The 27,105-nt window shown below is 38.5% G+C and overlaps 1 protein-coding gene across 8 annotated transcripts in view; it reads left to right on the forward strand.

Annotated features, from left to right (window-relative positions):
• The first annotated feature begins 3,528 nt into the window (after nt 1-3,528).
• The window catches only part of atf6.S (activating transcription factor 6 S homeolog), a 63,336-nt gene continuing 39,759 nt past the window's right edge, over nt 3,529-27,105 (forward strand). For 2 of the 8 annotated variants that reach the window (XM_018259706.2, XM_018259711.2), the window contains exons 1-8: nt 3,529-3,710; nt 9,670-9,719; nt 10,244-10,316; nt 13,043-13,146; nt 13,937-14,060; nt 15,987-16,199; nt 17,699-17,910; nt 26,669-26,854. In XM_018259706.2, coding sequence (XP_018115195.1) covers nt 3,623-3,710; nt 9,670-9,719; nt 10,244-10,316; nt 13,043-13,146; nt 13,937-14,060; nt 15,987-16,199; nt 17,699-17,910; nt 26,669-26,854 — 1,050 coding nt within the window. In that variant the 5' untranslated portion in view covers nt 3,529-3,622. 8 annotated transcript variants of the gene reach the window in all.

The following is a 27,105-nucleotide window of genomic DNA, read 5'->3' on the forward strand; positions in this document are numbered from 1 at the left end:
AGTGTTGATATAGACAATGTCAGACTGGCCCACCGGGATACCAAGAAAACTCCCGGTGGGCCCAGGTGTCAGTGGGCCCTCCTGCTGCTAAACATTTGGCCTATTTCATGGCCATTCCCTATTTCTATGAGAACAGAGATGCTAAATAGATGGAATAATGGATTATATTATGTAAAGAAAAGAGACTAGGAGAATAGAGATTGAGTGAGGAGATGAAGAATAACAACACTAAGAGTGGGCCCCTGGTCTAAGATTAATTGGTGGGCCCCTGGTCAAATGTTTTTGGGTGGGCCCCTGGTGTCCCAGTCCGACACTGGATATAGAGAGCAGGTCTGGATTGTAAATAGGCCCTTGCATTCCAATTATAGAGAGACCCAAACAGCCCACTAAATAGTGACTTTCTATGGCATCGTGCAGCAGGTCCTCTAAGATTTGCCAGAACCCACAGATTGCCAGTCCAGGCCTGACAGACGGACAATCAGCATTGAACTGGGACATGGGGAGAAATCTTGGAGTGTCCCACTGCTCTGAGTCCATGTGGAAGGTATGTGTGTGGCAGAATGGGGTTAGTTACAGTGGAGTGGGAGGAGGAGGTGTTGGTGGCGGCGGGATCTCCCCCAGTATAAGTAACCGTTGGTATACAGAGGCAATGACTCCCTCAGTGTAAGGGCAAGGCCAGAAATTGTGTTTTTAAAAAGCTCCGTCGTAAATACTCCACTGAAACCACACGCGACCGTCAACATGCTTTTTTCATGCGTTTTTCAGCACATATGTTTATTTTCCCAACATGCACTTCTCATTGTTCTCGTTCCCCATAATTCCATTGGCTGGAAATAGAAAAGCTATTTATAAATAGAAAAACTATTTACATGCAAAATGGAGAAGGAATGATCGTCAGAACGCGATGTAATTACGACACCGGCCCCTTAAACCGTATAAAACCGCCATATTTAAAATACGCTGCGTATTTACATAAAGTGTGGTTTCAAACTTGCAGATCCCATAGAGTCTATTGATTTGGTAGTTTCTTGACGTATTGGCGTTTCCGCTAATAAACGCCAATACTGGGTCCCGTGGCGGATTTCAGCTTGCAAGCACCCTGTCCATTAGTTTCAGTGAAAGTGCAGTTTCTGAGTATTTACTCGACGTAAAAACTCCACGTTTGGCCTTGCCCTTAATGCTGATATGCAATGAGTCCCCCAATGTAAGTAAACACTGATATAGGGGGAATGGCACCCCTAGTAAGTAACTGTTGATATACAGAGGCAATGAATCCCCCATTGTAAGTGTTGATATACGGAGGCAATGACTCCCCCAGTAAGTAAGGGCTAGGGTTGCCACCTGGCCGGGATTTTACCAGCCTGGCCAGTAAAAATGACGGTTGATCCCAATGTTATTAATAGGGAAAAAAGATAAATATATAGGAAGGCCGGTATTTTTTTTCCAGAAAAGGTGGCAACCCTTGTGAGGGCTCAAATACAGAGGCAATGAATCCCCCATTGTAAGTGTTGATATACAGAGGCAACGACTCCCCCAGTGTAAATGCTGATATGCAATGAGTCCCCCAGTGTAAGCAAGCAGTGATATACAGAGGGAATGACACGCCTAGTAAGTAACCGTTGATATACAGAGGCAATGACCCCCCAGTGTAAGTGCTGATCTATAGAGGCAATGAAGCCGAGACAGAATGACTCCCCCAGTGTAAGTGCTCATATACAGAGACAATGGCTCCCCAGTCAGAGCTGGATTTACATAGCAGGCGCCCCTAGGCCCACTGCCGTTCTTCGCTCCTATCCCTCCCTTTTATTCATGCAAATTCTCATCATTGGGACTACAGCAATGGGGACTGGAGCACAGGAAATTTAAAAAACTATTGTATCTCCCTCGGATCTAGGGTTGCCACCTTGAAAAAGACTGAAAAAGATTACCGGCCAGTGGGGGGCGGGCCAGTGTCGCAAAATGGGCGGGGCCACATGGGGTGTCATAAAAGAGCAACATCGCAGCGATGTCCACAGTGCTGGAAAAAAGGTAAGTTCTGAGTTGAGGGCAGGCCAAGGGCTTTTTTTAAAGGGTATTACAAATTACCGGCAACTGCATTGCTGGTAAATTTGTAATACCGGCCCCAGCCTTGGCAGGTGTTTTACCAGCTAGGCCAGTAAAATACCAGCTGGGTGGCAACTCTCAGCGCTGCCATCAGTGGGGACAGGGGGGAGAGTTGTAGGGGGCCCCGAGGGTAAGGGGGGCCCGGCCACGCCACACTTACTTTATTAGCTGGGCCCCCCACCTTTCTGAGAGCTGCTGACTTTGGGAAGGCATGGACGTTTAAGGGGCCCTGGCCACCAATTTTCTTATAATGGGGGGGGTCCTGGCCACCAATTTTGGCCACCAATATTTTTAAATGGGGAGGCCCTGGCCACAAATGTTTTTTTATGGGGGACCCTGGCCACCAATATCTTTTTATTTTTTATTAACATGTGGGAACCCTAGCCACCAATATTTTTTTTGTTTTTTTTACAGTGTGTGGGGGGCAGACCTGTGGGGAGGGCGGACCTGTAGGTGGGGCTTGCGGTGGGCGCAGCCCAGGAAACGTTGTCATATGGGGCCGTTGTCTGATGGCGGTCCTGGCAACTCTACGCGGATCTCCAGTGTTTCTGAACCAATGTGGGTGTGGTTGGGCAGTATCCCACCCTCCAAAATCTTGCCGCCTATAAGCCTGGGCCTTGGTGGCCTTTCCACAAATCCGGGCCTGTCCCCCTGCTAGATCGTTTTCATCTGTAATGATGTTATACCTACCAATTTTCACACGTAGCGCAGTGAAATTTTTGACCATGCCCCTTTCTGTGGCCACATCCCCTAATTAACATGTTAATTTTACAAAATTTGGCAGGTTATGAAAGTTGAAAATAATTCTCCTTATCTAAACAGTTTTTTTTTGTGTCTCAAAATTGTTACAAAGTATCTTATTTGCACCTGTTAGCTGTTCTGCGGTCTTTGCTAAAAGCCAATTAAGTTGGAAACTCTGTTTCTTTTTATGGATGTTCAGTGCAGAGAAAATAGGGACTTTCCAGTACAAATGAGGGACTGCAGATTGAGCTGTCAAAAATGGTTGGTTGCGGCAATTGCTACCTGCTGTTGTCCTGAAAGAGATGAAAGAAATACAGAGACTAGCAGCCCCCCATCACTCCAGGCCCAGGCTGAAATCTGTTAGTTCGGACAAATCGCAGAACGGCTGCTATAACTTGTCACAGACAATGATTATATTATAGGCCAGGCTGTGTGGGATCTTATGGACACTGCAGAAAGCACTAGCAAAACAGTAACATGCAAGTGCTTAGAGACGCTCAGCCGCAAACAGACTCGCACTTCGGGAACTTTTGACCACTGCCAGTTCGTAACTAGTGTTATTATACAGGGTCGCCCTATCACGCAATGCCAACTAGCCAATGAGAGCCCGTTACTCTTAGGCTCGACGCACACTCTAGTACGCGTGACATTCTTGCACATGCGCCCTGCATATTATGAAGCAAACTGGTTTGTCCCTTCCCGGCTGCCGTAATGTGTCTTGTAGCGTTGCTTGGAGAAGACCGACGTGTATTTAATAGTGAGACGGAAACTGAGTTAAATGGCAGCAACTGTCGAGAGCTGTGTATTGGGCGGACTTCAGGGTCCCGGCCCCGGCGGGGGTACTTCCGTGGAAGAATTAGATTGGGGTGAGTGTCATACAGTATTAACTTTATATATCCTTGTGCGGCACTGAACCTTGTGTAAGTGGTTTGTCAGCTGAGCCTCTCCATTAACTTCCTGCTCTGGAGCAGCTACAGGGGCATCACTTTATGTAGTATCGCTTACATTGTGCCACTCTATCATCTGTCTGTCTGATTGTCTAGCCTTGTCAGACGTTCTGCAAATAAACTATATATATTCCCTGGCAACACATTCTAATAATAAAAAAACAGCTATAGAAATATAATTTGTTTATTGATATTTACACCTTTAATATGCTTTTAGAGACTGATATTCTCAGACTATTTGATTTTTTTTTTTTTTTTACTATTTGTTGTTTTCAGTTTTTTAGCTTTTTATTCATCTAAATTGTCCTAGCAACCATGCTCCAATTTTGAGTAAGGCAAGAGACTGGAATATGAATAAAAAATGAGCAAAAAAATAGCAATAACAATACGTGCTTTACAAGGCATTTGTTTTTTAGTTGGGGTCAGTGACCCCTGCTTGAAGCTGTAAAGATCTGGAAAAAGAATGCAAATAATCAAAAAAAAAACTATAAAAAAAAGACCATTTAAAATGTAGAGAGTGGTATTCTGACACAATTTGCAATTAGTTTTCATGTTTTGTTATTTGTGGTTTTTGAGTTATTTAGCTTTTTATTCAGCAGCTCTCCAGTTTGTAATTTCAGCAATCTGGTAACTAGGGTCCAAATTACCCTAGCAACCATGCATTGATTTGAATAAGAGATTGGAATATGAATAGGAGAGGCCAGGATAGAAGGATCAGTAATACAAAGTAACAATAACAATACATTTGTAGCCTTACAGAGCATTTGTTTTTAGAAGGGAGTCCGTGACGCCCATTTGAAAGCTGCAAAGAATCAGAAGAAAAAGTCGAATAACTATAAAACTCTAAAAAATAAATAATGAAAACCAATTGAAAAGTTGCTTTGAATTGGCCGTTCTATAACATAATAAAAGTTGCCTTAAAGATGAACCACCCCTTTATGGTCCTACAGAGCAGGTCATATTTCTAAAAGTATCAAGGTAATATGTGCCTTTGTGTTTCATTATTTTATTTCCCAAAGAATAACTTTTTATATTGGTTTTCACAACCCCCCCCCAATTTATGTACTTGGAGAAAAGCATATTGTTGGCTGTTGAAGCGCTGTCCATTGTTTTTATGCTTATTATACTTATAAAACCTATAGACTTTAAGATAATATTTCTATAAAGAGGGATTATTATATGATGGCAGATCTAATTTTACAGACAGTTGTCTGTAGCAAATACATAGACTTTTTTTATGGGAAATAATTGGAGTACACTATGTTCTTTTGCCATAAATAGTCACTGTAGTTCGTAATATGCTAGTACTGCACCTGCAGGTTTCAGTTGATTACACTACAGGAAGGCTTCAGCAGGTGACGGTGAAGGTTATGAGTAGATAGGGAATAATGATATCTAATGCAAAACAGAATAGCAATGGGAGGTAGAGAGGGAAGGGCAGACCAAGCAACAGGAAAATAATGGTACAGTTGTTTATTTAACAAGGATACAGGACCAATAACAACATTGAGTGGCTGTTTGGTTTTTCCATAGACTGTTCCTCTCAGGTCTTTTGTAATTTTAGACAAGGTAACATTTCCCATTTTGATATTTTTAACACTTTTTCTGTGATTACGTTTCTTGTAAAGGTTACAGTGGTGTAAAACAGTAATAACTGTGCTTTTTTGAAGAATCCACAGCTTGACACCTAGGAGGTTATTTACTAAACTGAATGCAAAAATCACGAAAAAATCTTGATTTTTTTTTTTTTATAAAGTCTGACTTTAAAAAAAAAAATCAAATTTTTCAGAATTTATTAAACCCCGAGGATGGAAAAGTACAAATCTATAAATCTGGCTTTTCAGACCTGTCGAGGTTGCATACAAGTCAGTGGGAGAAGTCCCAATGATTTTTTGTTGGGCGCTGGGTTTCGTGCAATATTGGGTGAAAATCGGATGAAAAAATCATGAAAATCTGATTTTTTACCACAAAGCAAATTTACAGGAAAATGTAATAATAACTAAGCGTTAAAAAAATGGACCGGATTTGATCGGAGTTTGTAGCAGAAAATATTGAGATAAACCCCCTTAGAGTATGGGCAAGTTTATGAATAGAGTTTTGCAATTTATCACAGAATGGTTGAATGTTTAGAGTTTCTACCAAGATGCAACATTCAGTATCTTTACTGCTGTACTGCAAGTTGGAGTGAAATCACCCCCCTCCATTGCCCCCCCCAGCAGCCTAACAACAGAACAATGGGAACGTAGCCAGATAGCAGCTTCCTAACACAAGATAACAGCTCCCTGTTAGATCGAACTGCACTCAAAAATAAAAAATCCAGATCCCACTCAGACACATTCAGATACATTGAGTAGGAGAAACAGCAGCCTGCCAGAAAGCAGTTCTATCCTAAAGTGCTGGCTCTTTCTGAAAGCACATGACCAGGCAAAATGACCTGAGATGGGGGCTACACACCAATATTACAACTAAAAAAAAATACACTCGCTGGTTCAGGAATGAAATTGTATATGGTAGAGTGAATTATTTGTAGTGTACACAGTGTGATTTAGAGATTAAAAACTACACCATAAAAATCATGACAGAATCCCTTTAACTTTGAAAAGAATAATGCTCTCCATTTCACATTTCACAACAATGACTAACAGCTTCTAACTGTATTAACATTTTTCTTTACCTGCTCTCATGAGGCATTGCACCTTACATACTTTGTCACATAGGCTAGACAGAGTTTATATTATCCCTTTGTTATACAAACCCTTTCTTATATTTAATATCTGCAAATGATTATATATATTCCTATATGTGAGACATTTTCTTTTTAGTTATTATAAGAAACATGCAAAAGCTTGGAGTGTAAATGAGTGCAAACATTTTTAGAATACCATTGTAGGTGAATGTGAGCTGGACTTCCTTGTTTTACAGGCAAGACTATGTTACACTGCATTTCATCAACCTGTTTTTAGAAATGTGCTGCTTCCTCCTGATAGTAAGTAGGATTCTGGCAGTGTGACAAATTGCCCTCTAGTTGCATCATTTCCTTAATCTGCTGCCTGAAACATTCCTGAGCACTGAGTAGGAAATAAGAGCAAGGGTGTTTGTATATGTTCTACCAAATCGTGCAAATTCGAAAAAACACTCCTATGTGCACCAAGGCAGAAGGAGTTCATTTATTCCAAACAAGTTTGTGAGCCTTCAAGTCCTTCATTCATAATCCATTTTTAAAAAAAAAAAAGGAGGGAAGACCAAAATAATCCTAAAGAACTTTCCCCTATATGTAAATTATCAGCGGTTTAAAAATTGTTTGTAATTGCCATTGAAAGCAGTATTTGTTAATCCCATTCTGTTCTCTGGTTCTGACTCTTGAAACAAAGTAGCAGTAACCAGTTCTTATCTGTTAGTCAGTTGACTTCTGCTACATTGTTTCAGGGGTCGAAACCAGAAATATATCGATTGCAATGACATTTACCTATAGCTACTGAACATATTCAGTAATGTAAATGCAAGCAAGCAATATGCAAAAAAACTTGTTTTTTTAAGGTTTAGGGACCTTTAGTGAGCACTTCTTTGATCTGTATTAAATGTACTGTACATGCAACAACTCTAATAATCTAGCAGTAGTAATAAGAATAGACTGGTCATTTAAAGGGAATTTAAAGTCAAAAATAAAATTTGACCAATAAAAACACATCATTCGAAACAACTTCACAATATACTAGGGATTGGGATGCACTGAATCTAGGATTCCGTTCGGGATTCGGCTTTTTTCAGCAGGATTTGGTTTCGGTTGAATCCTACTACCCGGCTGAACCGAATCCGATCCGAATCCTAATTTTCATATGCAAATTAGGGACGGGAGGGAGTAAAAAATGTTTTCCCCTTCCCACCCCTAATATGCATATGCAAATTAGGATTTGGTTCGTTATTCGGCCGAATCTATCGCGAAGGATTCCGGTTTCGGCCAAATCCAAAATAGTGGATAATTGTAATGTAAGTGCAGTTGAAATCATTATTTGTGTAAAAGCTCTGCGCTAGTAGCAGAGAAACAGATAATCAATGTATTAAAAAGTGTCTCTTCTTCAGGAAGAATAGTTCTGTTACTCTGTTGCATTGTTTCAAATGTCTGCACTGCAAGGGCAGAGAATAAAAATGAGCAAGCAGCTGCTGCATTCATTTGGAATTACAGTTACAATAACTTTAGAACCATGTTCTATATTGGCATGCTTATTACATTGTCTTTAAAGCAAAAACGAACCCCAAAATAAAAATGTGTAAAAGAAACATAATTCTATGCAAGTTTGCAATATACTCCTGGTTGTTACTTTTTAAACAATGTTGCAAAAGTCTTGGTTCCCCAGCAAAGACAGGTCTGTTAATTGGCTGCCATGTTTTACATTGTTTCAAAATTTTAGTTAAATAATTAGCCAACATATTATTTTTGCATTGACACCCACTTTAAAGGGCACCTGTTGGCTAAATATATTATAAAGAAATGTTTATTTTGCCATGGTTCTGCCTTTAAATTGTCAATTCCAATTAGTCGGCCCCTTATACAGTCCTGCACCAACCATTTCTTGCTTTAGGTTGTGTATGTGACTGACAGAGAGTCTTGCACATGCCCCCCATAGTGTAATATTAACACTGCAATGTTTAACCCTTGTTATTAACACAGTCAATATTGTATCTCCAGGTAAAACAAGCTCCTGTGCTTATATCCTTTCAGTACTTGAAGAAAAAGTTACTTTAACACATTTCCCTGATTTTACATAATTTTTTCCTAATCCCCTGAAAAACTTAAAATGGGGGATCTAATGTATTTTCATCCAGAATCCAGAAAATTGCAGCATTCCCAAGCGACGTTGCAAAGCAACGTTTCGGACCTAACTGGTCCTCTATCAAGCTACTTTGTCCGCTTGATAAAGGACCAAAACGTTGCTGTGCCAGATATGAAATAAAGGCGGTTTTAATATTATATCTTGGGAGTGCTGCAATTTCCATGGATTCTGGCTAAATCTATTATCCATAACCAAAGGTGCGGGCTAATAGAGCCTCCATTTCATTAATCAACCCTCGATATTCGACTCGAATGTAAATCCTTCGACTTCGAATATCGAAGTCAAAGGATTTACCGCAAATAGTTCGATTGAACGAAAAATCGATTTTAATCCATCGATCGAACGGTTTTTCTTCGACCAAAAAAAGATTGCAAAGCCTATGGGGACCTTCCCCATAGGCTAACATTGACTTCGGTAGGTTTTAGGTGGCGAACTAGGGGGCAATTTCAAAAAAAAAAAAAAAATTACTGTTGGTTGTAGTGATGTGCGGGTAAGGGTTTTCCTTACCCGCATCCGACCCTAACCGCCCTGCTCCAACCCGCGCCTGCCCGCACCCGTGCTTCCGGGGTCCTTTTATAGACCCGAGCCCCACCGCCAATGACGTTACAAAAGGGGCGGGGTGAGCAGACGCGATAAAACCGGAAGCTGGCCACCCGCGAGGAGCAGTGCAAGGTCGAACCGAACGCACCCGCCGCAGGTATCGGGTCTGGCCCGCTCATCACTAGTTGGTTGGGAATAATATCTTTAGCCAACAGGTGCCCTTTAAGGTTTCTCCACTATTGATTTTCACTGGTCCATTCCAAAACTATACATTTGTTATGCAGTTAACTCTATGCAACAATATTTAAAGCATGTTTCAAAATATTATCTTGCTGCATGACGAAGATGGCCTTCTGCTCATGGATATATAGCAAATAAATGAGAGAGAAAATTGCCATTTTCATACTGCTTATGCAGTGGCTCCTTTTGTGTTTATTGTGTTGCAATACATGTACCTAGTAAAAATAGGTGTGACTAACCTCTTTGGTTTGTTTATATCATTTCAGATTCTTCACTCTTTGATGAGCTTACTGACTTGGTTGAAACAAATATATACGTGAGTACATTTTTTGTTGTATTTAATGCCTTTGGGGGAATGCACAAAAGTGTTGCTAAGTAGTAGTTGCGAAAGTGTCGGACAAAAAACTCACAGAAGGTAACTTAAACTTTATGGATTTGACCCAATACCAATCAAAAATTGGGACCTTTAAAAAGTTAAACATTGTCAATATTGTGCTGTGAAAAATGTTCCCTGTACAGAATTCAGCAAAATTAAGTTATCCACTTTTGCTCCTGAAGTTTTTATCGTCTTAGAGATGTTTTGGAGTAAAAAAATTTGTGGGTACCATAAATTCTAAATAATACTGTATCTGACACAAATAATCACACTCACTTTAAACAGCATTTTTTGTAAAATAATCTGTAGAGATTGGTCTGTGAATTTGTCGGTAAGATTTCAGCATTATTATATTTACGTAATTTTCCTTTACCAATATTTAGTGAATTTCCCCCCTATTGTCAGTTTTCTCAGCTCTCTCTCTTATAAGACTGATGTTATTTATATTTGTTTGGATTTTCCAGGAAAACCATTTTGACAGCCTTGATTTCAACATGGACCTAATGGCATGGAATACTTATCCGTGGGATGCCCCAGGTCAGTATATCTATTAAAAACTTATTGTTGGAGATTGTAAGCTTCACAGGCAAACAATTATGTTAGAACTGTACCTATAAAATCAATTGTTTTTCTTAGTACAGGTATGGGATTGGTTTTCTGGAATCCCGTTATCCAGAAAGTTCAGAATTACGGAAAGGCCTTCTCCCATAGCCTCCATTATAATCAAATAATCCAAAATTTTTAAAAATTCTTTCCTTTTTCTCTGTAATAATAAACAGTTCAGCATAAATGCTAGATATAAATTTGTGACAGACGTTATCAGTATGGGTCTACTATTATTGAAGCTAGTTCATCAAGCTCTACCACCACAGTCCTTAGTATTGTAGTAGTGTGTTGCAGGTACATATAACATTGAGACAAAAATAAAGTGTGTATTCGTATAATTAAAAAAACACCCACTATCCATTGAGTAACATTTTTAGAAATATGTCTTATATGAAATAACTGCAGGCTAAGAAAGATATCCTAGTGTATAAGCCGACCCGTGTATAAGCCGAGGTACCTAATTTTACCTACAAAAACTGGGAAAACTTATTGACTCGCGTATAAGCCTAAACACAACTAAGACCCTTTATGCTACAATCACTACAGCGCAAACTAAATCACTGAAAATTTGGTCCCCCCCAGTGGATTTATATTACAGATATTTTTCAGCTGAGACAAAATATACTTTCCACTAGCAATTATACACACATAGACACACATATACTTTACACACACACTCTTCCCACAAAATAATCACACACACATACTATACACACAAACTCCCCACACATATACTATATACACACACAAACTCTCTACCCACACCATCATACACTATATACACACACTCCCCACACAATAAGTGAATGGGTGGCACGAGTGAATAGGTATGTGGGTGGGTGGGTGGCACGAGTGAATGGGTGGGTAGAATGAGTGAATGAATGTTTAGTATGAGAGAATGGGTGGGTGGCATGAGTGAATGGGTGGGTGGGTGGGTGGCATGAGAGAATGGGTGGGTAGCATGAGAGAATGGGTGGGTAGCATGAGAGAATGGGTGGGTAGCATGAGAGAATGGGTGGGTAGCATGAGTGGATGGGTGGGTAACATGAGTGGATGGGTTGGTAGCCAGGCACAATGCATCCTTGCACCACAGCAGACAGTCTAACTAGTCAATATGGCCAAAGTAAACATTCATTTTTGCAGCAAAAAAATATTCAACAACAAGTTTTAGTGAAAGAGAGAGAGAGCGCGCGCGGCAGGCCACTTGACTTTACCTCAAAATGCGCATGAACCCGGAAGGTACGGCAGGCCACTTCACTTTACCTCCGAAGTGTGCAGGGGCCCAGAACCCGGGAGATGCTGGGGGCAGGTGATGTTACTCTCCATCCTGTGCCGGCCGCCCGGCTTCAGCTAGGCGGGCCCTGATAGGCGGGCCCTGATTGGTCTGGAAGTGGAGGATAGCGCGTCTTCCATTCATTGCCCCGGGTCCTAAAATCAGGGCCCCGGGCCCTAGCCCTAGCCAACTGCCTAATCCGGCCCTGACTGCGGGCCAATTCAAAATAGACCGCGGGCCGCAGTTGGCCCGCGGGCCGTAGTTTGGACACCCCTGGTCTAACAGTTTAGCCATTAGTCCAAGCTGCAGCACTGCAGCAGTACATTGATATCCCTCCGCAGCACAGCCCCTTACCAGGCGTATGAAGCCGAAGCCCCGGTCCCGGTTGAGAAATTCGGGGAACCCAGTGAGGTGTTTATCAAAGAGCTTTTTGAATTCCCCCTCGGTGATGTCGGTGGGCAGGTTCCCCACAAAGAGACGCCAGCGCTGCGTGTAGCTCTTCACGCTGGGCTTCAGAAAGCTCCCCCCTTCCTCTTTCCTCCTCAACATCCTCCATCTTGGGAGGCATCAGAGACGGGTCCCCCCGGACACCTCAAAAGTGCGCTTGTTGCCTTTGCCGGGCGGAAACATCTGCTGCTGAGGCGGCGACACCATTTGGCCTCCGCCATTGTTCTTTTCGATGCGAACTTGCTTCAGGTTACGGTTAGCCATTCGTGTCTCTCTGTTTTTCAGCTGTCTTCTGCCTTCTACCGTATTTCATCTAAAAGAGGTTACCCGCGTATAAGCCGAGGTCAATTTTTTCAGCACATTTTGGGTGCTGAAAAACTCGGCTTATACACGAGTATATACGGTAATGTGAGGAAAAGGGGGAAAAAAATGTAAAACACTTGGAGTTCCAGTTTGTTAGCACCCCCAATGACTTAAATACACTGCCCTGTTATCCCAGACTGGCTGTAAACTTCTGAACTGGCCAAGGGTGCTTTCTAAAAAGTTTGGTTATGCACAGTTTCAAGCTAAGCGCATTAGTGGAAGTGCTGAAGTCAGCCCAGGGTAAAAGGTTTTTAGTCACTGATAGATGTCAAACAAATTTTCTTCACTGGAAAGTGCCCAAAACATTACCACCTCCAATTATTTTTACAGTTCTTTTTTAAAGAAAATTTTATATATCTTGCTAGTAGATCCCAGGTTCGTTTTTGCCAGTTTTTACTGGATCTTGTTTGAAAAATAAGAGTTAAATTCCTGCATGTGAATGTCATCTAAAGAAAAGACTAGACTAAGCTAAAAGAATATTATAATGAAGAATTAAATATTTGGTGTAGTGTTTGTGTGTATGATATACACAATAAAATGCATTTTTTTTTTTTTTTTCTCTTGCACATTTTAGGTGAAGCTATCAAACTAGATCCTTTGTCTCCTGCATCATCCATCGCCTCTGTGCCTTCCCCCTCATCTGTTGATTCTTTAGCCTCTTCTTCTCAGTTTGTGCCAGTAAGTAAATGTGCAGCCTATTCTATGGGCACATTGATGTAAATCTGATTACGCACACCCATTTATGTGTCTTGGCTGGTACCAGCAAATAGTGGAAGCCCATAATAAGTAGCTGAAAGCTGATTAACAGACCTCTAAATAAGCAACCAAGACATGGCATCTTTGATGATGGAGAACTGATTTGTGCTTAATTTTTTCAAAACTTGGATCCAGAAGTCCACAAAAAAAAAAAAACTGGTAGACACTGCTTATTTTGTACATTTTTTTTTAAAATTGCCTTGAACCATTTTGACTTCCTGGGACACAAGCTGCCAGATGACTGTGCCAGTTTTTAACACTTTTGCTTGTAGCCCAAGTGCATAGGCCCTCCAGCCTTTTTCCCAATTGCGTCACTTACAAATTGCCTAATTTATCTGTGCCCCCATAGCTAGCCCTAAACTGTAGAACTACACTGCAGTGTTGCCTTGTATGATAAAAACATTATTTATGTATAATTGCTCTAGTAATGCTAAGCAAGCATTGTGACATTTTTTTGCTGGGGACACTGATTGATTTGATTTTACAGATGATATTCATATTTACTGAAAATATCCACAGACCAAATTCTGGTTTAAAGCATAAGTATTAACTGACAATATTTTCATTTCTAGTAAATAAAGTGAACATTGAATTCTGCATATGCAGTAAACAGAATATATTTTCCTTCCTGTTTTAGGAGTAGATTATCACCAGGTAGGTTGTAGAAAATCTAGCACTGTTCTTATTCTTAATTTTGTGTGTTATATAACAGGAAGATCTTGATGGATCCAGTTCTCAGCTATCTCCAGTATCATTGTATTCTGACTGCTCAAAAAGTCCTAAGTCTCCAGATCTTGCAGAAGAGAAACCTTTAGTAACTGCACATCAGACCACAGGTATGAACCTTAGTAGAAATTCTTGTAAATTTAGCATTTTTCTGAGACGTAATTTAAAAAAAAAAAAAAAACACTTGTTGTGACACCTATGACTGTATAGTTGGGGTTTGACATTTATGTAACACATTCTTATTTAGGACGTATAAATTTCTCCTGCCTTCTTTCTGCAGCCTTGTAATGCCATGAATTGTGGAGCTGAGCAGCTTGCCATATGCTAAGCTTATTTCTGTTTTTCACTGTGTCTTTTGCTACTTAAAATTCTCTGGGGTCAATAGTACATACAGAATGTTGGCTTAACCTTGAATTTTGGCTAGTCCAAGGCAAAACTGCATACCATTAATTATTACAGTGCTGTTCTTGGGTTAGAACGCTAACCTTTTATTCAATTTGATTATCAATCCCACAACCTTTACTGACACTTTATTTTCTGTCTTGTTGCTAAAATACATCTTTAATCTCTCAAACTATTAATGTCCTATTTCAGTACATTATTCTATACAGGCCATTCCTTCTACTTAAAGGAGAACTAACCAAATAACTAGGACAGAACACGATAAAAAAATAAATAAATTATATTTATATATATATACATATACATATACACATAACATTCACAATACAAGGCTGATTAGTAATTCATTCAGATTATTTGTGCATGGCAGCTCTGAAACCAGTGCAATTAGCATCAGAATTTAATAATTAGCCCTGTCGCATCAAATTATATGATGGGTTATCCTTATTTTCTGCTTGATAATTTGTGACAACCCCTAAGCTTAGCTTCTCAACGACGGCTCAGTGCATGTTGCAGACACTCTTAACAAAATCCAAGATGGGAAACCCCTGTGACAAATTTAAAGGCTATAGTAGTAATACTACTACTACTACTATAGTGATGTGTAAAGGAAAAAAAGTACTTCTTGTGGTAACTGGATAACATTTGTTGGCTAGCTGATATTTGTAAGAATGCAAGCTTTCGGGAAAAAATTACATCGCTTCATCAGGCATGATGTTACAATTTCTGAAACCGTAACTGAAGATATATATACACACAGAGACACAATAGGATGTAGTTACATCAAAGTAGGAATCTGTTATGTGCTGTGGTTATGTTATGTTGTCAGGCCCTTTGAATTGTCCATGGTTCATGTGTGACAAAGGGAGGTCCCTTGCTTACATACAGCCTAGGGTTTATAACTCATAATTGCACATGAAACTTTTAGCCCTGTTTACACCACTGCACAAGGTGTAAAATATTTCCCTAAACTTATATTCCCCCAACTTTCTGTCTCTCTGTGAGTTACCTATTAGACCAGTGACCTTGAGGTCACTAATACTTTGGTTGGCACTATTGAAATGTGTCCCCACTGGGCATTCTGTCTTTTTATTTTTAACTGTAAATATAAGTCTCTGAGCATCTGTCCCAATGTATAGTCCTGTAGTGGGACATTTTAGGCACATAAATAAGTAGACCACATTTGAAGTGTGACATGAGCCCTGTATCCAGAGTTCCATTTGGGAATCTTTACTGTGCCTACTGTGTGTGTGTGTGTGTGTGTGTGGAGAGAGAGAGAGAGAACATTCCTTCTATATTTAGAAGAGTATATACGCTTGAACATTCTTGATTTTCACTCAATATATCCCCTTTAGATTCTTTGTTACTGTACCATTAAAAATATGATACAGTGCTGCTTATTTTGTGGACCACAACCTCTTTATTTTGCTATAATGATTAGGAGGGGGCAGACTGGAAGATCCCTGTTTAAAAAGTGATAGAACACTAACAAATCTGTGCTGATTTATCTGTGGAAAATATTACAGCAACCCTATGCATTAGTAGACATGAAGTGTGGGCAACTTTACATCATCCTTTAGTTGCTCTTTGTCCTTTTTGCTTCCGATTGGTAAAGTGCTTTAACGTTAATATAGAATCTCTTACAGGATTTGCCACTATTAAACGGCGGAAGCTGCCTCCAGTGGTACCAAAACCATCCATTCAACCCAAAGCTATAATAATTCCGGCAACTGCAGATATCCAAGCGTCTGCAAATGTTGCGCCCAAAACAATAATTTTCCAGCCTCTAACAACACTTTTACCAAAGCAGCAGCCTCTTATTACTCTGCAGCAAGCACCTTCTGCTGGTAAGTAGTTTGTAACTTTTCCAAAAGTTTTAAATGGATATGAGCAGATTGTGTAATTTCTTTGTTGCTCTTTGTATGTAATCAACAGAATAATTAGCATTAGATATATATATTTGTGTTAACTGTAAACTTATCCTTTTAATACAGAAATAATATTTCAGTTTTGTTGACTTACTCTTTTCCCGCCCCCACATAAGATTGTATGCACTCTAAACCAGCAGCACCTAATCTTAGCACTAGATGGCAGCAAATCATTTTAAAGCCTGTGCTGCTGCATAATGGTACCTTTTCATCATCCCATAAGAGGAATTTAAAAACATATACTATTGTTCTAATGATGTAATTTTATTTTAAAACAATCCAACCAAATATGTTGAGGGTGTTAGTATTGAGCTTGCATTGAGAGGCTGTGTAAGCATTTCAAAGTATTACTTTTGTAATTTATATTTTTGGTCTGTTTTCCTACCTGATTTAATTTACAAACCTTGTTCATCTCTTTATAAAACCTAGAAAATAATATCTTCTGTAACACATTGACTTTATGGAAGCTGTGAATGTCCTGGAAGCAGATAATTCTGGTTTAAGGTTAATCATTAGATTAGAATAGTGTCTCCATAACAAATGCATTTGTTTTCCAAAATAAAGTGAGAGATAGTTTGGGTTGAAAATTAAGGAAAAGAAGCAGTCTTAAAAATGTAAATCTGCACTACATTTCCTAGAAGGCTGATGTGTGTGATGATTCCAGACAGTAGAGTAGGAGAGAGTCCTGGCTTATCTGAAACAAAGGAAGTTTATTCTGAAGTCTTTGGCAGTCAGTCAGCTTTGTGGCTATATATAAAAATACTTTTCCTGATCACTCAGAAATGAAATGGTACTTCTGTGTTATTATGCCATAGCACAACGGCAATTGATTTAGATATTTTAGGGTTTAGGGAGTTGATTCCTTCCGAAGAGAATCGAGAGAGGTTAGTGGGAGAGAGTTACACGGGGTAGATAACAGCTCAGGCAGAATGTTATCATATCTGTAGAAATAAGTCAAATCAACTGGACTCGCTGTGTTTTTTTTTTTTCTTGAATACTTTTCACCAGTAATCCAACTGGCTTTCTAAATTCTGAATTGAGAAAGCCAGTTGGATGACTGGTGAAAGGTCTTAAAAAAAAAAAAAAAAAAAAAAAAACACAGCGAGTCCAGTTGATTTGACTTATTTCTACAGCTATGATAACATTTTGCCTGAGCTCTGTAACAAAAAATCATCAGTTCTACCTTTACAATCTGTAAGACGTTTCACCAGTCATCCAACTGGCTTTCTCAATTCAGAATTTAGAAAGCCAGTTGGATTACTGGTAAAAAGTATTCAAGAAAAAAAAAACACAACAAGTCCAGTTGACTTATTTCTACAGATATACCCTGACCTGGATGAATGATCTTCACAAAATGTATCATGTAAGTAATGGAATGAATATGCCAGAAATATGTTCCTTTCTCTTGTGTTTAATAGGCCAGCCAGTCCTGCTTGCCCCATCTACAGTCGTACAGCTTCCAGCCTCTGGTATTGTTGCAACACAGCAAGTCGTTACTATGGGTGGAGGTAGAGCAACGATCCCAACACCATCTATGAACATCCTCGCCCCTACTGTTCATTGTGCTAAAACTTCACCAGTGAAACCTGTCATCCCAACATCCGTACAGTCTGTGGATTCTGGAACAGATGTAAGTTTGTTTCATCATGTCTCTTAAACATTCTTCTCTGTGCTACATGATCAACTCATTATTTATTCATATGATAACAGAGTATGATGCTCTAGAAATTCACCTGTTGGTTACATGTAACTTTATTTTTCTCTTTTAAATATTGAGGTAAACCATACTTTTCACTTTAGGATGGAACTACTTTCTGACAGGCTATTATCTTTCCTACTTAATGTAACTAAATCAGTCTCAGTGGGACTTGGCTTTTACTATTGAGTGCTGTTCTTAGATCTACCAGGGAGCTGTTATCTTGTTTAGGGAGCTGCTGTCTCGTTACCTTTTCATTGTTCTGTTGTTAGGCTGCAGGGGGGGGGGAGAAGGGAGGGGGGTGATATCACTTCAGCTTGCAGTACAGCAGTAAAGAGTGACTGAAGTTTATCAGAGCACAAGTCACATGACTGGGAGCAGCTGGGAAACAATATTTCTAGCCCCATGTCGGATTTCAAAATTGAATATAAAGAAATCTGTTTGCTCTTTTGAAAAATTTATTTCAGTGCAAAATTCTGGTGAATTCTATTAACCCTTTAAATTTCTGACCTGACCATCAGCTTAAGACCTCTGCTTAGCTTTTGGATTAGGATGTCCTATCTGTGTACAGCAAAGTAGATAATCTTGCCATTCATAATAAGCAGCAAACATACCAACTTCAAATAACTGTATAGTTATTGACAAATGACAGCTCCTCGGTAGGTTTTTGTTTGTAAAGGATTAAGGGGCTATAGATTATTATATACAAATAATGTGGCAGACAGAAATATCCTGATTTGCAGTCAAAACAGAGCAGGACTGTGCAGCGGGCTGTTGGGAACATTTATAATTGGGACTAATTCTTTTGATTAGAACATTTGTCCCACCCACTTTGATCGCCTATAGGCCAATCACACACTATGTGGACCATGTTTTTATAAATACTGAAAACCGTGCTGGCTGCTGAATTACCACATGGCTCTGCTTTGAGTGGGTTATCTTCAGGGAAAGCAGATTCATTGCAACTCAAAGAGCTTTCCTCATTCGTGAAGGCATACAGGCCACAGTCAGCACAAAATCAATATTTAACTCCAGAAATGTGCAGGGAATTTACTCTCAACTAGGCGGTCACTCAACACCTTCTGAAAACTGCAAAACCAGGAAGGATGATGTGCGCTGTAGAGTAGGGAGCTGTTTCTTTATTGTGCTCTAGTAGCTCCCCAAAAGCCTATTGATAGCATTGTCAGCACTTTGCAGCAAGAAAAGCTCATCTTTGCATATTGAGATTTGTGTATATTACGTATTGCACCAAGCAGCTTAAGCGGGACCTGTCACCCTAAAAAATTATTTAAAATAATTTTCTATCATGTTAGTTGAACAAAATACATTTTCCTTACACTATATTTATTATTTAAATTTTGTTTCCTTAAGTCTTGGAATTACACAAACACAGTAGGCAGGAGCCATTTTGTGGACACTGTTATTAAGATAAATTGTGTATCACCCCAAAATCTTGTGTAGGCACCAGAATGGGGGACCTAATGCCCATGCACAGTGCCCTACATAACTCTAGAGCCTGAGGAGGGAAGGGGCAATGTGAGAAGTGTAGTGATAGGTAGGAAGTGCTGAATGGAAAGTGAAAGTAATTGACTGCCCCACCTCTATGCCCTAGGCATAGAGGCAGGGCACATAATATTTGACTGCTCCTAGTTATTGCTAGGGTACAGTTTAAGACCAGTTTGACTCCAGTCCCAGCTGGTGCACCTTATTTCCATTAGTTCCTGTGACTGAAATACATACTAAAACCATGCATTTTCTGATTTGCTGTCTTCCTCGCAAATGTCTAATACATAGTGGTAAACAAATCATGTTATTTTACAGCTCACAATTTCATAATGCTATACTTGTGTAATTAGATATTTATACACTAAAGTGTCACAGCATTTTGTGCCTGAAGTGAGATAACATGATGTAAATCTTATTATGGACACATGTTTTAGATAAAACTGGCTGTTAGATGGCAGCCTTTATTATGGAAAATAACATTTTGCTGCATGATGAAAGGTTTGGCCTCTCTTAAAAGTGCAGCTTTATCAGCAGAATGAAACTAATAAACGGATGGATGTTCTAGACTTTACGCTCAGTGACTTTCACAGGTTTACGCAACTTATCTAACCCAGAATATTGGCCAAGATCATTTACATATAAAGTAGAAATGCAGTGACCCTGTCATAGACACATGAGCTGCTGAAAAAAGCAGCTTCTTTCCTAACGTTATGAATTATTTTACATTTTTAGAAGGTTTAGAGATGTTTTACTATTCGGTTGCATTTTATTTTTAATTTATGCTTCTATATAGCATACTTGAAAGACTAAAATTTTTCTGGTCAAATTTTTAAAGGGGAAAACTGGAATTTTTAGAGGAAAAAAAACTTTAATTTCTCAAGGTTTATTATGTTCCAAAGCTACTGAAAATCCGAATCTGCAAATACTCGAGATAAACCTGTTGAAATCAGTTTGGAGATGTTTCTTGCCTTCATGATATTAAAGGGTTTTGGGCTGGTTTTCGTTTGATAATCCAAAAAAGTCGAGTCTTTTAGGTGACCAATTGAAACGCACGATTTGAGCTACAAAACTAAAAAGTTGGAAGATTTTGTCTCGACTTTTTTTCCCGCACTGACATTTCCGGACAGATTTATTAGTAAATTAAGGGGATTGGGGTTTGGGAGTTTGGTCATTTTTTTTTTTTTATTTTAGTGAGAAAAAGTTGAGTTTTAGTAAATATCCTCCCTTAATGTATCCATCTCCTGTAATGTAAAAGAGAATCTGCACAAAATGACTCCTAATGTAAAAGGGTGTGTTGAATACTAAATACATATCTCAACCAGTATGTATTTTTGCAGCACAGTTACTATCAAGTACCTAGGACTGTTTTATTATTAAAAAGGAAAGGAAATCTTTTTATTTTCTTTAAATTGACTCAATGGGAGATGGCTTTCCTGTAATCTGGAGCCTTCTGGATATCAAGTTTCTGTATAAGAGATGCCATGCCTGTATATAAATTAGGTTTCAATTGCATACATCAAATTCATCAAGCTTTGCATTGCATTGTAGTTTCTAGAGCACAAGTCTAATTTTGGATTACTTGCTAAGGGGAACTGACTTCTGCTACATTTCTACAGTCATCAGAACCAGCATTGCAGAAAAGGACAGACATTTGCAACTGCAATCATTTTTAAAGGGAATGTCAATCTTTAAGATAATTTTTGCCAATTAAAAAAAAAAACATAATTCTAAGCAACTTTGCAATATACATTCATTACACATTTTCTATGTTTTGTTAGTTAATTCTATATGTATTGTTTGTATTTTTATTGTAATGTATGGCTCAGACTATTGAAACAATGTAAAACTAGGCAGCTGATTAACAGACCTGTCTTTGCTGGGGAACTAAGTTTTATGCAACTGTTTAAAAAGTAACAACAAAGAGTTAAGCAAATGCTGCTTTCAATAGCAACTGTTTTTACAAATAACTTTAAAAGCGGGGAAATATTTTAATAAACGTATATTGGAAAGCTGCTTATAATTGAGTTCTCTTCTGTCAGGCACATTTTTATTTTGGAGTCAACTTGCCCTTTAAAACCATTGACAATTTATGTATACTGAATGTGGTTAGAAAGTTCTAGATCAACTGCATTAGGACTAAATCTCTCTTGTGGTGGAATTAAAGTGATACTGACACTAAAAACTTGTTGATGAGTTTTTTTTTTTACTAACTCTATCCCCTACAATTGCTCTGGAGAACCACAATCTTGAGTAGTAAAGGATAAAGTGAATGTGATTTAAATTTCCCTGTTGCTGAGCTGTTGTTTTTCTTTCAATTAAAACAACGGGGACAATATGTATTCAAAACAATCCAAGTTTTATGTGCTGGTGTTTTTATGAGCAATTCAAAGCGCTCCATAATGTGTTTTTGGCAAAAATGTAATGTAAACCAATACTTCCCCCTATAATGTGCATATATTGTAAAACTTTATAGAAAATTCTTGTTCTGCATTCTTGTGGTTGTTTTTCAGAACTTTGAGAGCAAGGGAGTTAATAAACTTAACATTAAGTTTAATTGAAGCTTTCAAGTACATATTATTATGTTGAATATTGTCAGCCTTTAGTGAAGAGATAGTGGGAGAACACAAAAGAATTTTGTTTGGAATTTATTTTTAGGTTTTAGGGTTCTCACTTTCTTTTTTGTTCACACTGCATCAGTGCAAGAGCCAAGATTATTTTAACTATTTCCATGGTTTACAATTTTCTGATCTCCCTTTTCTTTGGCTTTTGATCCATGGCATAGATTTCTTAGATTAGGGTACTCCACTATGGGGAAGATTTATTAAAGGGATACTGTCATGGGAAAAAAAATTTTTTTCAAAATGAATCAGTTAATAGCGCTGCTGCAGTAGAATTCTGCACTGAAATCCATTTCTCAAAAGAGCAAACAGATTTTTTATATTCAATTTTGAAATCTGACATGGGTCTAGACATTTTGTCAATTTCCCAGCTGCCCCATGTCATGTGACTTGTGCCTGCACTTCAGGAGAGAAATGCTTTCTGGCAGGCTGCTGTTTTTCCTTCTCTATGTAACTGAATGTGTCTCAGTGGGACATGGGTTTTTACTATTGAGTGTTGTTCTTAGATCTACCAGGCAGCTGTTATCTTGTGTTAGGGAGCTGCTATCTGGTTGCCTTCCCATTGTTCTTTTGTTTGGCTGCTGGGGGGGGGGGGAAGGAAGGGGGTGATATCACTCTAACTTGCAGTAAAGAGTGATTGAAGTTTATCAGAGCACAAGTCACATGACTTGGGGCAGCTGGGAAATTGACAAAATGTCTAGCCCCATGTCAGATTTCAAAATTGAATATAAAAAAATCTGTTTGCTCTTTTGAGAAATGGATTTCAGTGCAGAATTCTGCACTATCAACTGATTCATTTTGAAAAAAAATGTTTTTCCCATGACAGTATCCCTTTAAGGTTCAAATGATAAATTCAAATTTTTGACATTTTATTTTTGGTCAGAACTAGAATTAAAAAAAAAAAAAAAAAAATTTGGAATGCAAGATTATCACACCTCGAACCTAGAAACCGTTGTAATTCGAATAATCCTGTTGTCAGAAAGGCTAACGGTTACTACACCAACGTGTTTCAACCATAAATTGTACAGTTTTAGGGATTTTTTTTTTTAAAGAAAAATAGTAAATTCACACATTAACACCAGCTTGATTCACCCATGCAGGTGGTTTTTTGTGCCCGCATTCCTAAATTGCTCGCACGCTATGGCGTACACTATTGTCTATATGCCTACTATTATTATTATTATTGCTGAAAACTAAGAATTTTTTAAAGCTTTTTTTTATGTAAACACACATTTATCCAGAAAGCTCAGAATTACGGGAAGGCCATCCCCCACAGAGTGCATTTCAAGAAAATCATTCTAATTTTTAAAAATGATTTTTCTCTAATAATCTGACGCTACTTTTGTACTTAATGGTCACAAAACAGTCCTAGTGAGTTTATTTCATGATTAAAAATTCTTTACAAGACTATTATATATTTAATAAATAAAAACTCACCCACATTCTAATTATTCCTATGGAATTTTAGAACCATATTTATCAAATGGTGAGGTCTAACGTTTACCCACTGATAAATACAATTCTAAAAATTCCATAGGAATGAATAGAACGAGTGAGCTTTTATTTATTGAGTTCTAATCTCACATTTTGATAAATCTACCCCTTAAGGCAGAGATCCCCAACCAGTAGCAACATGTTGCTCACCAACCCCTTGGATTTGCTCTCCGTGGCCTCAAAGCAGGTGCTTATTTTTGAATTCTTGGCTCGGAGGCAAGTTTTAGTTGCATAAAAACAAGATGTACTGCCAAGCAGAGCCTCCTGTAGGCTGCCAGTCCACATAGAGGCTACCAAATAGCCTATCACAGCCCTAATTTTGCACCATCCGGGAACATTTTTCATGCTTGTGTTGCTCCTCAACTCTTTTTACATCTGAATGTTGCTCACGGGTGAAAAAGGTTGGGGACCCCTGCCTTAAGATATGGTATTACCAAAAAACCCAAAGATTCTGGATATTAGATCCCATACCTGTAGTAGGTAAAAAATGCAAAAAACATGAATTAATCAGATCTCTGTATGAATATTGTCTCTTCTGTAGCATTTCTGTCTAGCTTGGGATCTTTTTACTGCAGCTGAAAATAGGAGTTTGTACAGTTACTTTATTCTATCTGCGATTGTTTCCAGAAATGCTTTGTTCTAAAAATTGACTGCTAGATCCTTGCCACCTAAAGGTTAAGTTATGATCTCAGACTTGTGCTAACTTGAACCCCCTGATGTGGATGTTTTTTGGCTCAGGAATGAATGGAAAGTGTGAGAGACGTCTGTGGGATGTGCTAGTGCTTCTTGGGGTTTCCTGCAGACTTGATGTACTTAAGACTACAAAGGCATCCTCCTGGGAATCCTGTCTGTTCAGTATGTGTGGTGTACATACCTTGTATCCATGCTGAAATAGAAATATACGCATGGATTCACATGTAGCCACATATACTGCTCCAAGTGAAGTTGCTTTGTTTATTAATCTATTTCCATACACCAGAAACCAAAGGAAATGTTAAAATTGCAAAGCATGGTGGGGGATGCTACATGTCTTGTGCTGTTTTCCAGCCTGCGGAAAGTTTGCTGCTTGCCTTCACTGGACTCTTCTGTGACAGACCGACCATCTTAAAAGCGCTTTGGCACATTAGTCGTTTATTGGCAGCAATATCCAAAAGTGCTTTGAAATATTCATGGAACCATTAACAGCGAATGGGCTGAAAGCTGACTTTCAAGAGCAAAAACTTTCCTAAAAATAGGAACATCAGTTACTTGGATTCTTTAGGTGCTTTATTGTACAGGTATGGGATCTGGGGCTTTCTGGATAATGGATCTTTCTGTAATTTGGATCTTCATACCTTAAGTCAACTAGAAAATCATGTAAACATTAAATAAACCCAACAGGCTGGTTCTGCTTCCAATAAGGATTCATTATATCTTAGTTTGGAGTACTAATACAAGGTACTATTTTATTATTACAGAGATCCAGAATGCTTGTTACCCTGGGGTTTTCTGGATAAGGGGGCTTTACATTATTTGGAAAGAGAGTATAGCAGTTTTAAAAGAGGTTTTGATGTTAAACCTGTCATGTTAATCTTAGATTTAATTATATGCGCGTGTTCAAATAAGGTGTCTGCACAGATGCAACTGGTACTGTATATCTATTTTATAGGAGAATTACTATTCAAATTCAGCGACCATAGGACTATAGATGCTTGCAGTAGGGGATTCTGATTTTACAAGGCATATTGGGTATGTTGACCTGAATTCAGGTATAGAGAGGGTCCAGAGACAATTTCTAACAGAAAACAAATAAGCACTAAAGAGTAACAGGTTGGGGATCACTGGGACATGTAGGGGCACATTTACTAAGGTTTGAATGGTAAAATCAATTTTTTTTTTTTTTTTTTTTTTTGGATCAAAACTTACAAATTCGAATTTAAAACCATCAACTCAAATTTGAAGTTCAAATGTGAGATTTATCACACCTTGACCCTGGAAACATAAATCATAAATAACATACAATTTGAATAAAATCAGATGTATTTGTTTTAAAAAATTCACATTACTCTAAAATTAGACCTTTGATAAATAACCCACTTAGGGTTTTCCCTTTAAGTTAGACAATCATGAATTGGTTTTGTGGTTGTTTAGAGTTGTATTTCTGCCACATACGGAGCTCCGAGGGTAGTCTATTTCTTAAGTGAAAGCATAACTGGTGTAATTAAACCCAGAGCACTGGTGTATTATCACTTTCATACTGATACGTAGCTCTATCTTTGTTTCTTATGTGCAGGTGTTCACTTTGAATCTGTTAATCCTGGCAGCCCAAAACTGATTCCACTGATCTCTTGCCTGCAAGTTGCACTGCTTATGGCAGCATAGCAATTAACATTTATATCTATACTGTAGTATTTCTCAGAATGAATCTACATCTGCCTGCAACCAATTTTCTGGTCCAATTGTTATAATAACTTTATTATAATATCCATGAATATACTTTCATAGCAAAATGACTGGTTAAGGCACAGAACATATTTTAATAGTTGGATCTGGTATTTGTTGCTTGTCATGTGGATTTCTGAATTGCCTTTGTAATGTTTCAATTTTCATTAACCCATGGCAACCAATCAAATGTTTGCTTTCTTTTCTACCTCCAGCTGGCTGAAAAAAAATGCTAATTAGCTTTTTCCCTCAATGATATTATCTCTGCATAGTTCCATGTTAAATACTACAGCTCATGCAACAGGGGATGTACATGCCACATGTGTTTTTCAGCTCCCAATTTCTAGTGAGGAGTCAAACATTAGCTTTTATTAATTATCTGGCCAAAATATGTGTTTTATTAGTAATATCTGTCTCTGCCAGCTTAAAAATGCCAGCGGAAAATGTGTCTCATATGCCATAAGCCTATGGAGTGAGATAATACTAGTATCATATTCTAAGTTTACTTCCCCCTTTTACAAGGTCCTTTCTCAACCGACCTTTGCCGTTGGTATAAGTAAATTGCCTGTTGCATTGTCACAATTTATAATTGCTGTGTTGTTGCTAGTTAACTCATAGACAGCAGGATTGTGATTCAGTCTTTGTTTTTCCAGATAAATGTCCTAAGGAGGCAACAGCGAATGATTAAAAACCGAGAATCAGCCTTCCAGTCTAGAAGAAAGAAAAAGGAATACATGCAGACGCTGGAAGTGCGCCTAAGGGCAGCTCTCTCTGAGAATGAGAAGCTAAAGAATGAAAATGGATCTTTGCAGAAATTGCTAGAAGAAGTTGTGTCTGAAGTAAGATGGCTGTGTTGTATAATAAATCAGCACACTTGCATGTTTCACTAGATACATTTCTTCGTTAACCGATTTATATCTCACAGCTGCATACAGGGGGCAATCAGGGCATCTTTATATTTCATTTGTATTTGTGCCTGACAGTGATACCTTCAATGGGTAGTTGAATCATTTTAGAATGATATATACAGCTATATTCTAAGACAATTTGCAGTTTGTCTCCATTTTTTAAAATTTGTTTTGAAACCACA

This window comes from Xenopus laevis, chromosome 4S, assembly GCF_017654675.1.
Source record: "Xenopus laevis strain J_2021 chromosome 4S, Xenopus_laevis_v10.1, whole genome shotgun sequence".
NCBI lineage: Eukaryota > Metazoa > Chordata > Amphibia > Anura > Pipidae > Xenopus > Xenopus laevis.